The 12,420-nt window shown below is 38.9% G+C and overlaps 1 protein-coding gene across 2 annotated transcripts; it reads right to left on the bottom strand.

The window, feature by feature from the left end:
• Nucleotides 1-1,060: 1,060 nt before the first annotated feature.
• On the bottom strand, nucleotides 1,061-10,934 carry LOC129815429 (homeobox protein Hox-C6-like). Of its 2 annotated transcripts, XR_008753430.1 has the most exons (3): nucleotides 10,823-10,934; nucleotides 10,018-10,147; nucleotides 2,324-2,409 (listed from the first exon to the last, which is right to left on the bottom strand). XR_008753430.1 is itself a non-coding variant. In XM_055869261.1 (2 exons), exons 1-2 carry the CDS (start codon nucleotides 3,354-3,356, stop codon nucleotides 2,123-2,125), a joined length of 687 nt encoding a protein of 228 aa, XP_055725236.1. In that variant the 5' UTR covers nucleotides 3,357-3,373; the 3' UTR covers nucleotides 1,061-2,122. The 2 variants fall into 2 exon arrangements, 1 of the variants encoding a protein (XP_055725236.1); XM_055869261.1 differs by lacking the exons at nucleotides 10,018-10,147; nucleotides 10,823-10,934 and adding an exon at nucleotides 2,957-3,373 and having other exon boundaries at nucleotides 1,061-2,409.
• Between the last annotated feature and the right edge of the window lie 1,486 nt (nucleotides 10,935-12,420).

The raw sequence follows: 12,420 nt of genomic DNA on the forward strand, positions 1-12,420 counted from the left end.
GAACTGCATTGATGGCCTAATCTTGCAGACCAGCTAATTGATTACCTTCATAATCAACAATAGTATAATGACTCTATAGGTTTAAAATTAGCCTTAAAAGTGTGTAGCGTAGAGCAGGCAGTCGGTCTCCAAACAATACAAGGACAATTTTCAACCTCCTTTATAATAGAATTGTCAGGCTACATAATGTCTGACCACAGTTTAACGCAATTGTCAGTAGTTTGTTTTTCCACCATAAACTGCTAATAATAATAATGATAATAATTGAAGGCTAAACAATCAATTGCTATGGCATATGACTTTGGCCTTCTGTTATGCAGTCACCGTACTAGCAATACTTGAGCTTACTTTTTTGGGTCGCTATACTGTAAGTTCGCATTTATTTCACTGTGGCTATATGTTTTATATTGAATTGTATCTGGAATTGTTTTCTAAATGGCTTGACTGATCACTAGCAACAAGTTTCTCGATATGGCAGGTATGGCAGAAATCGAAATAGTCGTGCATACGTTTGAGTACTTGTATAGCCTACAACGACTCTTAGAATGATAATGCCAACATTATGATAATGCCAACATAATAATTCTCATAAGAGTAAATGAAACCCCAAGTTGTCTTTATTGAAGTTGCATCACTGGTTTATCTGAAAAGACAAAGGCAAACAGAATGTCCTCCGTAAACAACGGCGTAACATCGCCTGGCAATGGTTTGAAATGGATTGTGTGTGACTGAGAAGGCCTTTTAGTATTATGCTTGGTATTACGTTACATATAGGCCTACCTAATAACACGAATCACAACCGTAAACCATACAGTGTAAGATGAAATGGAAGTATATTCAGACTAGGAAATTAGACAGGCCTCACACAGTGATTTTCTATCGAATTGTGTGTGATTTGCGTTTCCTCTCCTCTCCCCATCCACATTTTCCAATATTTATGTAGCTATTTGAAATGACTAGCCTATTCAAAGATTTCACTGCATGGCTTTGAAAAAATGTGCGTAAATTGAATTGCTTTAACATCTCAGTGAGCCCTAACACAGAGAGCCACAGACAAATATCAGAGAGCCACAGAACATTCATTTATTTTAAATTGCAAAGCTTTGAATTAAAAAAAAGAACGTCAAAAAAACATTAATGGGTGGGTAGCTGGCTTTGGGTCTATTATATGACGGATAAAAAACTTGAACAATGACACGTGTACACATTTAACCTGCATGGAGGGCTATAATGCTGCTGTTTGAGAACGAGACTAACTTGGTATGGTGGGCGCAAAGACATGGACAACTTTTTTATTAACAGTTTTATTAAATATGACTTGACGTAAATGTCATACATCACTGTTATTGTTTAATTTTAGATTTTCATCTAACGCTACAATCTAAGCCACATCGGTCAATTATTATTTGACCACATACTCAATGTAGGCTACTGGTACATATCTAAACATAAATAAAGTAGGCCTACTTACTACAAAAAAAGTTGCGGGTTGCACACAAACGCTCTCACAGGGCTAAGGCATGTATAACAGATACACATATATATATATATATATATATATATATATATATATACAAACGTATAAACGATTTAGGTAGTGTGTGTCGTTAATATTCAGCATAGTTTTTTCGTACAACAGAACAGAAAAACCAAAAAAACATAAATACTTCACACAAGTGGATGTAACGCTTGTAGTTTCATTCACATATTCTTTTGGCAATTATTTTTGGAAAAACATATTCGTCATAGTGTATGGACATCTGAGAACCATGTGTTTTGCATCGTTGTCCAACAACATTTATGAAAATACAATAATGAACGTCTTCGCGTTACAAACAGTCTGGGTAGGCTATATGAGGGAATGTCAAGTAAGGAAAGAAATTCTGTGGTCACCGTGAAAAGTTCATATCAATACAGAATAAAATGAAAAAGGCAAACATTGACGTCTGGAGATCTCTTGCATCCACATCGCATTTAACGCAGCCATATCTTTGAATACACTAGTGTTTTTATTGTACCAAAAAATAGTTGCTAGGTACTTGCTAGGTAGTTAAGTTATTCTCACATCACGGCGGATTGATGCATATTGTAGGCTAAGATATGAAGTCGTTCATTCTTTCTTCTATTCTGTCGCCTCTTCTGTGTCCTCTTTTCCTGTGTCTTGACTTGCCCCTGACGAACCACTTTCGGCGAGAGTAGAAGTTAGATTGCTTTCCTTTTTCCATTTCATCCGGCGATTCTGGAACCAGATTTTTATCTGACGTTCGGAGAGACATAGTGCATTGGCGATTTCGATACGTCTGCGTCTCGTCAAGTAGCGGTTGAAATGGAATTCCTTTTCGAGTTCTAGAGTTTGGTATCGGGAGTAAATTTGGCGTCCTCTTCGTCTGTCAGAACCGTATCCAACTCCTGAATGGAAACACAATTTTGAATTATCATAATCAGGCATAATCAATATTTTTACGTAGGATATGCAATGTCACAAGCCGAACACACGCGCAAACATAATCACAAAAAAAAAAACACGGAAAGAATGTCTAGGATATAGCCTAATCGTGTCAGTTCTTACATGCTAGCCTATGTTTTGCAATTTTCTAAATAATCAACAACAGTGGTGGTGCATACTGTCGCAACACACACACTATCGCTATCAGGGGAACCCAGTCCACTGAGTGATATTTGAAGATATTATAGGTTATTCGTATTGAAATACCGTGAACTCTTTAATATGGGTGACAAAAGGATTAGCTTAAAATATATAAACTATTTTGTTTTGAGGGACATGGGGATGGACTGGGACTGAGACTTTTTCTTACGAAGATACAAGGCCTTTATTGCATGCGACAGGGTGCTGCTGTAGCAATGGTTTATGGGGTGATAAAAAGTAGCTTCCCCAGTCGTAAAACGGACCAGCTCGTTTAATTCATCTCTAGGAGTTTGTAATAGGCCTACTCACCGCTATGAGAGTTAATCCGCTGCATCCACGGGTAGATCTGAATGTCCCCCTTTTGTTCATGTGAGCCGTTCCTGCCTTGATCAGACGGGTAATCCTGCGCGAGCGAGCTTTGTGAACCTTGTCCCAAACTGCTCTGCCTACAGCTGGGCAGCACGTCCTTGTCTTGGTAAAACACGTTGGATCCATACTCGTACGGTCCCCTGGTCGAGCCGAATACAACGTTGTCTTGGGAAGAATAGAAAGGCGAGGAATATATCCGGTTTTGGGCTACAGCGGTTCCGTAGGAGGAGAAGTGTCGAACTGAGTCATAGGTAGTTGAGTTTAGGGCCACGTTTGGTAAAACCTCTTGACCACCAGCTAAATGGCATGAGAGCGACGGGTTTGCGAAATAAGAATTCATACCTCCCTCTCTCCCTTGCTCCCTCTCTTTCCCTTCCCTCCCTCCCTTTCAATATCAGCTCTCTTTTTATTCTCTCCCTCTCTCACACTCATTAAGTCAATCTATTTTTTTCACTGTCAGTCTATATTTTAATACAGGCACGCTGTATGATTTCTTTATAATGTATTTCTGGACGCCAATAAAGACACAAGGCCCCGCCGAATGTTGTTGCTAAAGCCTCACTCTAGGATGGACAAGATGACAATGTCAGCTGACCAAATTTCCTCCAATAAAAAGCAGGGAGTAGAGGGACTGAGGGAGAAAAAGTAACTTAATTAAAAAAAAATCTCAGTCGAAACTACTCTCGCATATGCGCGCGCGCGCACACACACGCCATCGCAAGCTAACACATGTACACAGGCGCGTGCACATACACGAATAAGGAATACATACATAGGGAGCATTTACGCGCACGCACGTACACACACGCACACACACACACGCACACACACGTCACCTCTTGCCAATCTGCTCCTGCAACGCATATTCTTTGTTGTACAGTACTATCCCATAGCAACATAATAACACTCCTGTTCACAAAGGTATAAAGAAGATTCAGTGTGTGGATGAATTAAATCAGACAGGCCTTTAGCAATAAACATTCACAATAATGAATTAGCCTAAATGTGGAATTTAATTATTGAGAGAAATAAATGCCATCGCTAGACAAGCATGCTCTATTTAAATTATTTGACTTGAGTCCAGTCTCTTGTAATTAAAAAAAAGATTGGACCTTAAAGAAGAGCGGGAGTTATGTTTCTATACCCCTCGCGGTTGAGAAAACATGATTAGGGTTTATAACCGCAATACAGTGTGATCGAATTATTCAGTTCGAAAAAGCTTGACCATATTGCCCTCTTAAATCGATGCATATGTTTTTCTTCGGTGTGAGTTACATGGTTTCTAAACGGATTAAAAAGCATGATTTATGTTGAAAAAAGAGGATTAGGCGGGCCTAATCCAGTTGTTAAAATAGAGTCAAGAAAACGTGTTTGGGTGACTTTTAATTATATTATTTATAATAACAACAAATAGATAGATAGGGAATGCTTTAGCCTAATATGAATGGACTGAATGTTGATGTACTGATAATATGAAGGCCCATAACACAATGATATAATACTTCCAAATAGGAAGTATTGCGTTAATCCAGTTTGACATAAAATAAATCCTAACACAGGCTTGTTTGAAGGCTACAGGCTGGCAGGAAAACTGAACACAAGAGTGTGCGACACACACACACACACACACACACACACACACACACACACACACACACACACACACACACACACACACACACACACACACACACACACACACACACCTATTTTCTCATTAGAGTTGGAATGACACGAAAATGCAAAGGGTTCACTGTTGCTTATGGCAAGAGAAGCCTCCTCTTATTGCTAATGCTAGCCATAAAAACAAGTTATGTATATATTGTTGTGGATAGACGGGCATGACTTTTGGGGCTTCTCCATCAAAAAGCTAACAGGTCTAGGCTACATTTGATAGCGTGTGAGGTTGCCCGATATATGCAACGTTTTAAAATAATTAAATTAGACCTGGTGCACAAAATTCGAGAAACGTATTCGAAGAGGCAAGAAAAGTCTTATATTGGCACAAGAGGCTTTTATTCAGTAATTATTCTTTCGGCAGAAGGGGGGGGGGGGGGGGTTATGGCAGTTTTACAGCGAAAGAATGTCTTAACGCCTGTGTCATAAAACAGAAGTCATTAAACCAGACAAATGACGGATTCTAGTCTATACTCTTCTCCTGCATGCACTGTGTGTATCCGCGTGTGGGAAATCCTCGCCCATACAAATAAATTAAATGCACTAGTGAATGGAAGGCTTTAGCGTTAGAGCATGGAAAGAAAACACACTTTAATTCAAGACATTTAGTGGTGCCTTTAAAAAAAACGTGTATTACTACAAAGAAGGCTACAGGCCTAAACCTTACAGCATAAAATGCAACAGCAAGAGAGCAACATTTATTGCTAGGCTAAGTTACAGTATTGCAGTGCAACATTAGTAACTGTAATATGTTGATGAAATTTGTTGATGAAATAGCGAAGCCAGTGTGGAGATGGAAAATATGAATCATTGTCGGAATAGGTCTATTGTAGGACAATGCAATACAAAATAAAGAATGAAAAAATAATATAGCTAACATCTTGATTTTCAAATATCCACTAAACATATTTAATATGTGTTTCAAATGGGTCTGTGGCGTTTTGTCTTGGCCTCGATATCAAACTCAGAATATTAGACTTCCACACAAACAACGTAGGTCTATCTAACGTTATTTGTATGACAAGACATTGGTAGACTATTCTTTTTGGAGTAACATGGGAAAGATAAAACCGACTTTTATGACAAGTTTGATGATTTCGATTGATATCCACATAGCCTAATCAATCTTACTCTGCCTTCCAAATAAAAGTTCAGCACTCAGTTTAATCGAACTAATGAGCTCACGGGTCTGGCAGAAGTTGTCGGATACAAACGTGGTGTTCCCCAAACAGCCTTTGATCTCTAAATCCGAACGCTTTTAAAAGGCTATTGCTTTAATGCGGGCCATATGACAAACGCAGCAGTTGGAATGCAGTAGGATGTTATCGGTGAGCCTTTCTGTAAATTGAATAGAGAACTTTACATGGAACCTTTTATCTCTGTAAGCCTTGTTTGTCATGCAACTTTACATAATTAATACATCTATTAATTGATCCCCCAACCCCCCCTCCTCATACACACAATAACATTTGAACCAGACAAAAAACGAATCGGACTAAAACCATGTCGTCCTGATAATGTCACGTTCCTGACGTTATTTCCTTTGTTTAGTCTTTGTTTAGTTGGTCAGGCCGTGAGCTGGGTGGGTATATTCTATGTTTTGTGTCTCATTGGTTTAGGTGTGTCTGATTGGCCTGATATGCTTCTCAATCAGAGGCAGGTGTTTTACGTTGTCTCTGATTGGGAACCATATTTAGGTATGCTGTGTTCACTGTTTGTTTGTGGGTGATTGTTCCTGTTCATTGCGTTCTTTGTTTTCACTAGGTTCACATGTTCAGGTCTGTAGCGTTGTTGGTTTCATTTCTGTTTATTGTTTTGTTCGTGTTTAATAAGTGTTCCAATAAATATGGAAACGTACCACGCTGCGATTTGGTCCTCCTCTCTTCCACCTAACCACGAGCATTACAGATAATGTTAAAATGGTGTTCTATGGCAGACACAGCAAGTCTAACAAAGCCTTAGAAGCATACAATAGTAGCAAAATGATGCATTCTAAAACAAACTATTGCAACTCTAACTCTGTCTTATGCGCCAGTAGCACGAAGAGAATAGGTTAGTAAATAACTATACTACACTAATAATAACAATTATAGTATCAGGGTTATGGGTTATATTCAATATTACTGGTCTAAGATTAAATATTATATAAAACCATCATTAAATTACAATATTATCTTATATGGGCAAAACAACCCTAAACGTAGGCTATTTAAAATAAATTAAGAAAAGCAGCTGTCCAAAATGATCACATAAGTTGGCTACAATAGTCTCTCTCACATAATAACGATAAGGCTTTTGTTTCAATGCACTTTCATATTATTATTGTAGAACATAATTATTCAGAATATTTCTAACATTTTAATAAAGCACAAAGCAGAATGTGCAACATAGCCTTCAGAATGTTAGGGACAATCGCCTACCAAAGAGATTCAGGCCTACATTTGCGATATGCCCAATAGTCTCTAAATACTTTGAACCACTTTTTTTGTAGTTTCAAAGATTTGTATCACCAAATAAAGCAACATATCGAAGGCCTACACCTGTAAGTATAAAGCTTTTAAAAGTGACTTTACCCTATGCCATTCTCTAAAACCCTCAGCAGTTTTTAGAAATGTTCTGATTAGGTGCCAGTGAAGGTGACAAGACAAGCGCATTACCAGTTAACTTTCTCCTGCAACCCCCTACCTGCTTTAACAGCAAAATAAATTAACATTAAACTGATATGAAAACAACCACAGTATAGACAGAGTGCGCCTAAAGAAAATCAATGGCTTTTATAGTAGGTCCGTGCATTTTAGGTGCAGCGTTTTGGGTTTCAACCAAATATTACGCACAGGTTCTGTCTAGACGCCCAAAATGTTATCGTGGCATGAAATTTGCTGACTCGAATAAATATTTAGTCTTAATGTTGTACTTGATTTTCATTTTTCATATTGAGCTTGAGTAGCTAGAATGTTTATGAAATGTTGTAGTCTAGTAGGCTATTCACACGTAGGCTAGAGGCCTACACATCTGTTGTCTATGATTCAATTCACTATAGGCCAGGCATGCATGCCAGCCTTTTGTGATGAAAGATGTTCACTTATAGGCCTACAAAGAGTTTCCTCACTTGTTGACTATGCATCCATAAAATGTTAATCCCAAACAAAGCCAAGCGACACCTGGCTCTCACTGTAGAGAACCGGGAAAGCAGCAACAACAGAAGCTATAATAATACTAATAATACATCTTCAATAGAAAGAAGTCTACAACCCTCAATGTTGGCGAGGAATGGCACTTTAGTACGGTAAAGCCATTGGGTTGTTGGTTGCTGCAGTGTGGTCACAAAGTTTTTGCCACGTGTCATATAGGTTCCTAACAGTGAATCTTTACAATAGGCCCTACTATGACACAATATATGTATGGCGCATTACGAACAACACCGCGTGCAGCTTACTGTGGGCTATCCAAACAACATAATTTTGTTATTTTGTCCTATATTGTGTCAAAGCTAACATTTAATTAGATAAAACAAAAGTGACTGAACGCACCCTACTGACATAGACCTACTGTATGTATGTTCTCGCATTATCCATCACACAGTAGTATTGCCAGTGACAGGATTTTGAGGTGCTGCGATCTAACACTAGATGGCAGTGTTGACTGTAATACATATTAGGTGTGGGAAAAGAGGTAATCAAAGTTTGAGCCTGAATTTGTAGTCTATTGCCAAATGCTGTGCATGACAAACACACGTTTGATTTTATATTGCTGTGATGCGTTATTGACTTACGCGTCGATCACACCGACAGTGCATTTGCATTTTGTTACACCAGAATTACATTCATTTCCAATGAAAAGCTGCGTTTGCCTTGCAGCATTGCGTTGCAGAGGAAGTTGCAGTGCGTTCGGTGTGGTGCATACATTGGATTTATCGAATGTATGCGTCAAACTGTCTGAGTAGACGGTTTGACAGAAATGGTAGCAGAAAGTGCATTTTTAACTTTTGTGGCGTACATATCCAGATGATGCTGCATACTATTTTGCACAATACACTGTCGGTGTGTTCGAAGCGTGAGGCTATCCATTGTGTAACTAAATAAAGTGTTTGCGTTGGTGATCCATGATGATGAAGTGTGTATTTATATATATATGTGTACATTATACACAATACACATTAGTGTACAGGCTGATTTGTAGATTATACACATTATACATTAGTGTACCAGTTCAATAAACAAAACGAATACTTAAACAATGTTATAATGATGACACCACCACAACCGTCAGCACAACCAACCATCAATGCTAACTTTGTTTTGCCTGCTCATGTTGCAATATGGTTCAGATAAGTAACTAACTGAACAATGGGTCTTTGATTTACGCATGTGGAGCAGCTTTACCTAACTGTATAATATCATTGTAAGGTTTATAAGAAAGGCTACAGCTTGGCCCATCGCAATACATTGTCACACAGAGACATCGGTCCTAAACATTAAAGCCAAAACAATAACCTTGGCCTGGTAGTAAGGTATGGTTAGTAATGAAATAGATGTTCCCTTTTTTAACATCGAATGCTTGACTGGGTATCATAATGTATCACACTGGATATTTCATGTACATACAATTCAAGAGTTAAATAAATGAAATAGCTCAAATTTGATCGGAACCATTACAGTAAATCATGCCAGGCATAAATGCACCAACCAGCAGGCTCTATACCCCACAGGTACCAGTTATATTACATGGTCTGGTACAAGAAGCGTTGTCACAAGCTAGTCCTGGTGATGCACACAGGCCCTCTTGCCTATTTCTGTCAGAATCAAAATGATTGCTCACGTGGGTTACAGCGAGCTACTACTAATATCAGGAATAGTTCCCCAGTCCCACTTGTAGATTAATTGCAGAATATATAGCTTGCCCTATTACTAAATTTACAAACACAGGCTCAGGTCCTAAAAAGGCAACTTACCTGCACTAACCAAAATTCTAGAACAAGATAAAGCCTTTAGACGATCAATTATTTTATTACAATGACAGAGTGTGTAGCTTATTACTAAACAATAATATATACACTATACCTTTATTTTGTGCATTTGATGTTTACACAAACAGGTCTAATGACGTTACAATAGTTATACCTATATCAGGGGAAAACATTATGTCCATAGACCATAGACCTACAGTGTCAATACAAGTATACATTAAGATGCATGATTTGGTAAACTTCTGCATTTTTCCCCCGTTAATAAGCAAAATACATGTTACATATTTAAATACATCCAAAGGCCACAGACCATTCGATTAATTATAAACCAATAAGGAACGCAGAAACCCAAACTTACCCACGTTCTCCTTGCTGCTACAGTGACGTACATCCACTGGTCCAGCAGCTACCAGCGCTGGAGGGAAACCAAGGAGACCGAGGAACCCAACTTGTTAATATCCAATATGTCGCTTGTATTCTGTTCAATGCTGTAAAACGAAATTAAAGGTATTCAGGTTCTGAAGTATCACAATCCACAACCTGGATCCGAGTAATCTACTCAGGTTCCACTTCCACTAACAGCGATGAGCGCGAAAGGGGAAGAGAGAGAGAAATAGAGAGAGAGAGTGAGGGGGAGCACTGGATAGGGACGGAGAGACACAAAGCGAGAGAGGGAGGGGAGAAGGAGTAGCAGTCAAATGGAATGGCAAACATGTAGGTGTGCTGCAAAAGAAAACACATTTCTGTATAGAACGCGGGAAATGCTGTCGCTTAAACGGCCAGGTCGTGTACCGATTGAGAAAGATAGTAATCAGGGGGAGACAACAGTATAAAGTTCATGTTCATGGAGAGAGAGTCACATGTCAAGTTACAGCCAATCCAATTTCCGATTCAGTCGTAAAGTTTTATTACTCAGCTGTAAATTTTCCACTAAACAACCAGGACTGCGTTGCGCCTCCTTCCTGCCTGGCCGACCCGTTCTCTATATCTTTCATTTTGCATAAGAACACTTCACTATCCATGGAATAAGGTCAACAACTCCAGAAACTCACATCTCATTCAGTATGTGTCGATGAAAGCTAGTCTACTTAATAATTTGCTTATTCGTTCCATACTGATGTGCCTCCCTTTACGCAATTGTAGAGTCCTATATGCCAACTTACATTTCCATCGATAAATATAGTTCTGTTTTTCTTTGCTTCTGCATCTGAAAACATCAGTCACATAGCCTACATTTTAGTCAGGGCGTAATACAGCATTTACACGGCGGATGTATCCAGCAGATGCACCAACCACTCCTCCACATGCGCAGTCATGCGGGTAAACATAGCGTCACCAAACATGTGCGCGCGCATGCTGTACCTTCATCCTAGGTCAGCAGGAGCAGCTCATTCTGTACATGATGGAAATCAGCTATAAAATATATCTATAAAACATGTTTTAGACCTTTGTTTACATGAAAACATATATTTCCAAGACAGAGACACATTCATGTTATCAATTGATTTGACGACAGGATTAGATTGTCTAACTCTGCCAATAGAAATAGCCCAATTGATTTGATTATAATCCCATTGAGTACATTGTAAGATGGTCTGTATACCATTTTAAAATATTTTTGATGACAGCATAGTTTGCTTATTAATGTGAGACCGCCCTGGTATTCGTTCCTGTCTTCATTCTCTACATGTTGTTGGCTATGTGAGCATATTGTAATACCCTATGATATGCTCGTAAAGGTCCAATGCAGCTGTTTAATACTTGCTGTTACTGGCAGAGAGGTTTGGAACTATCTTTCTTATTGGTCTATTAACTAATTTACAGCATGGTGATGTCACCATGGAAGGCCAAAACTCCATCCCACCAAAACAGGCTGAAATTTCATGCGGTCTTTTCAAACAGCTCTAAAACATGAAACACACCGAGAATCTCACTGCAGATAAACTGCCGATAGGTACTTATCACAGTGGGAGGCTGTACCTTCTCTTGCCAGAACAAAAGCAGTACTTGCCACGTGCAGACACGTTAGTGACGAACCAACACAATGCTTGTCAGTGGCCACCAACTTGACTTTGAGCCAATTGGAGAGCATGAACTACCACTTGAGGGAGCCCCAAAAAAAGGATAAAAGAGGGTGTTTTCTCCATACATCCATGGATGAGCCAGTCACACTTCATATGCAATGTAGGCTATGGGATGGTAGCTAGCTAAGTGCACAGACACAATGTACACAACACTAAATACTTCCTACAAGCTAGTGAACCACTGTAGCTAGCATTGACATTATAATTAAATCACAATGGATTAGCTAGTTTCCATGAAACAGCTGCCTGTGTTAGGTGCCAAGTTAGCTAGCTAGTTATGTTGTGCTAGTGAATATGCAAACGTTTGCTAGCTAGCTAAATATTTGTCTATGGACTGGCACTGGCAGTATGGGATTATGGCGAGTGAATTAAATTGTTTCTTTGTCTTCTTGCTAGGTAGTTAACTAGCTGTGGCCATCTGGCTAGTATCAACAAAAGGCGTTCTACAAAATAGAAACATTAAAGCAGATAGCTTGGAATCTACCATAAGCAATACGCACGGATATGCATTAACTTCTCTGCGCTACGGATCCCTTTAGCGGGATCATTTTCCTAAACAACCGCTGAATTGCAGGGTGCAAAATATTACTAAAAATATTTATAATCATGCAATCACAAGTGAAATATACCAAAACACAGCTTAGCTTGTTGTTAATCCACCTATTGTGTCATATTTT

This window comes from Salvelinus fontinalis, chromosome 18 (genome assembly GCF_029448725.1).
Source record: "Salvelinus fontinalis isolate EN_2023a chromosome 18, ASM2944872v1, whole genome shotgun sequence".
NCBI lineage: Eukaryota > Metazoa > Chordata > Actinopteri > Salmoniformes > Salmonidae > Salvelinus > Salvelinus fontinalis.

Excerpts from the sequence above, each read along its gene's own strand:
- LOC129815429 (XM_055869261.1), bottom strand. The coding sequence starts at position 3,356 with ATGAATTCTTATTTCGCAAACCCGTCGCTCTCATGCCATTTAGCTGGT. Across the intron at positions 2,410-2,956 it reads GCGGATTAACTCTCATAGCG|GAGTTGGATACGGTTCTGAC; the intron begins GTGAGTAGGCCT and ends GTTTCCATTCAG.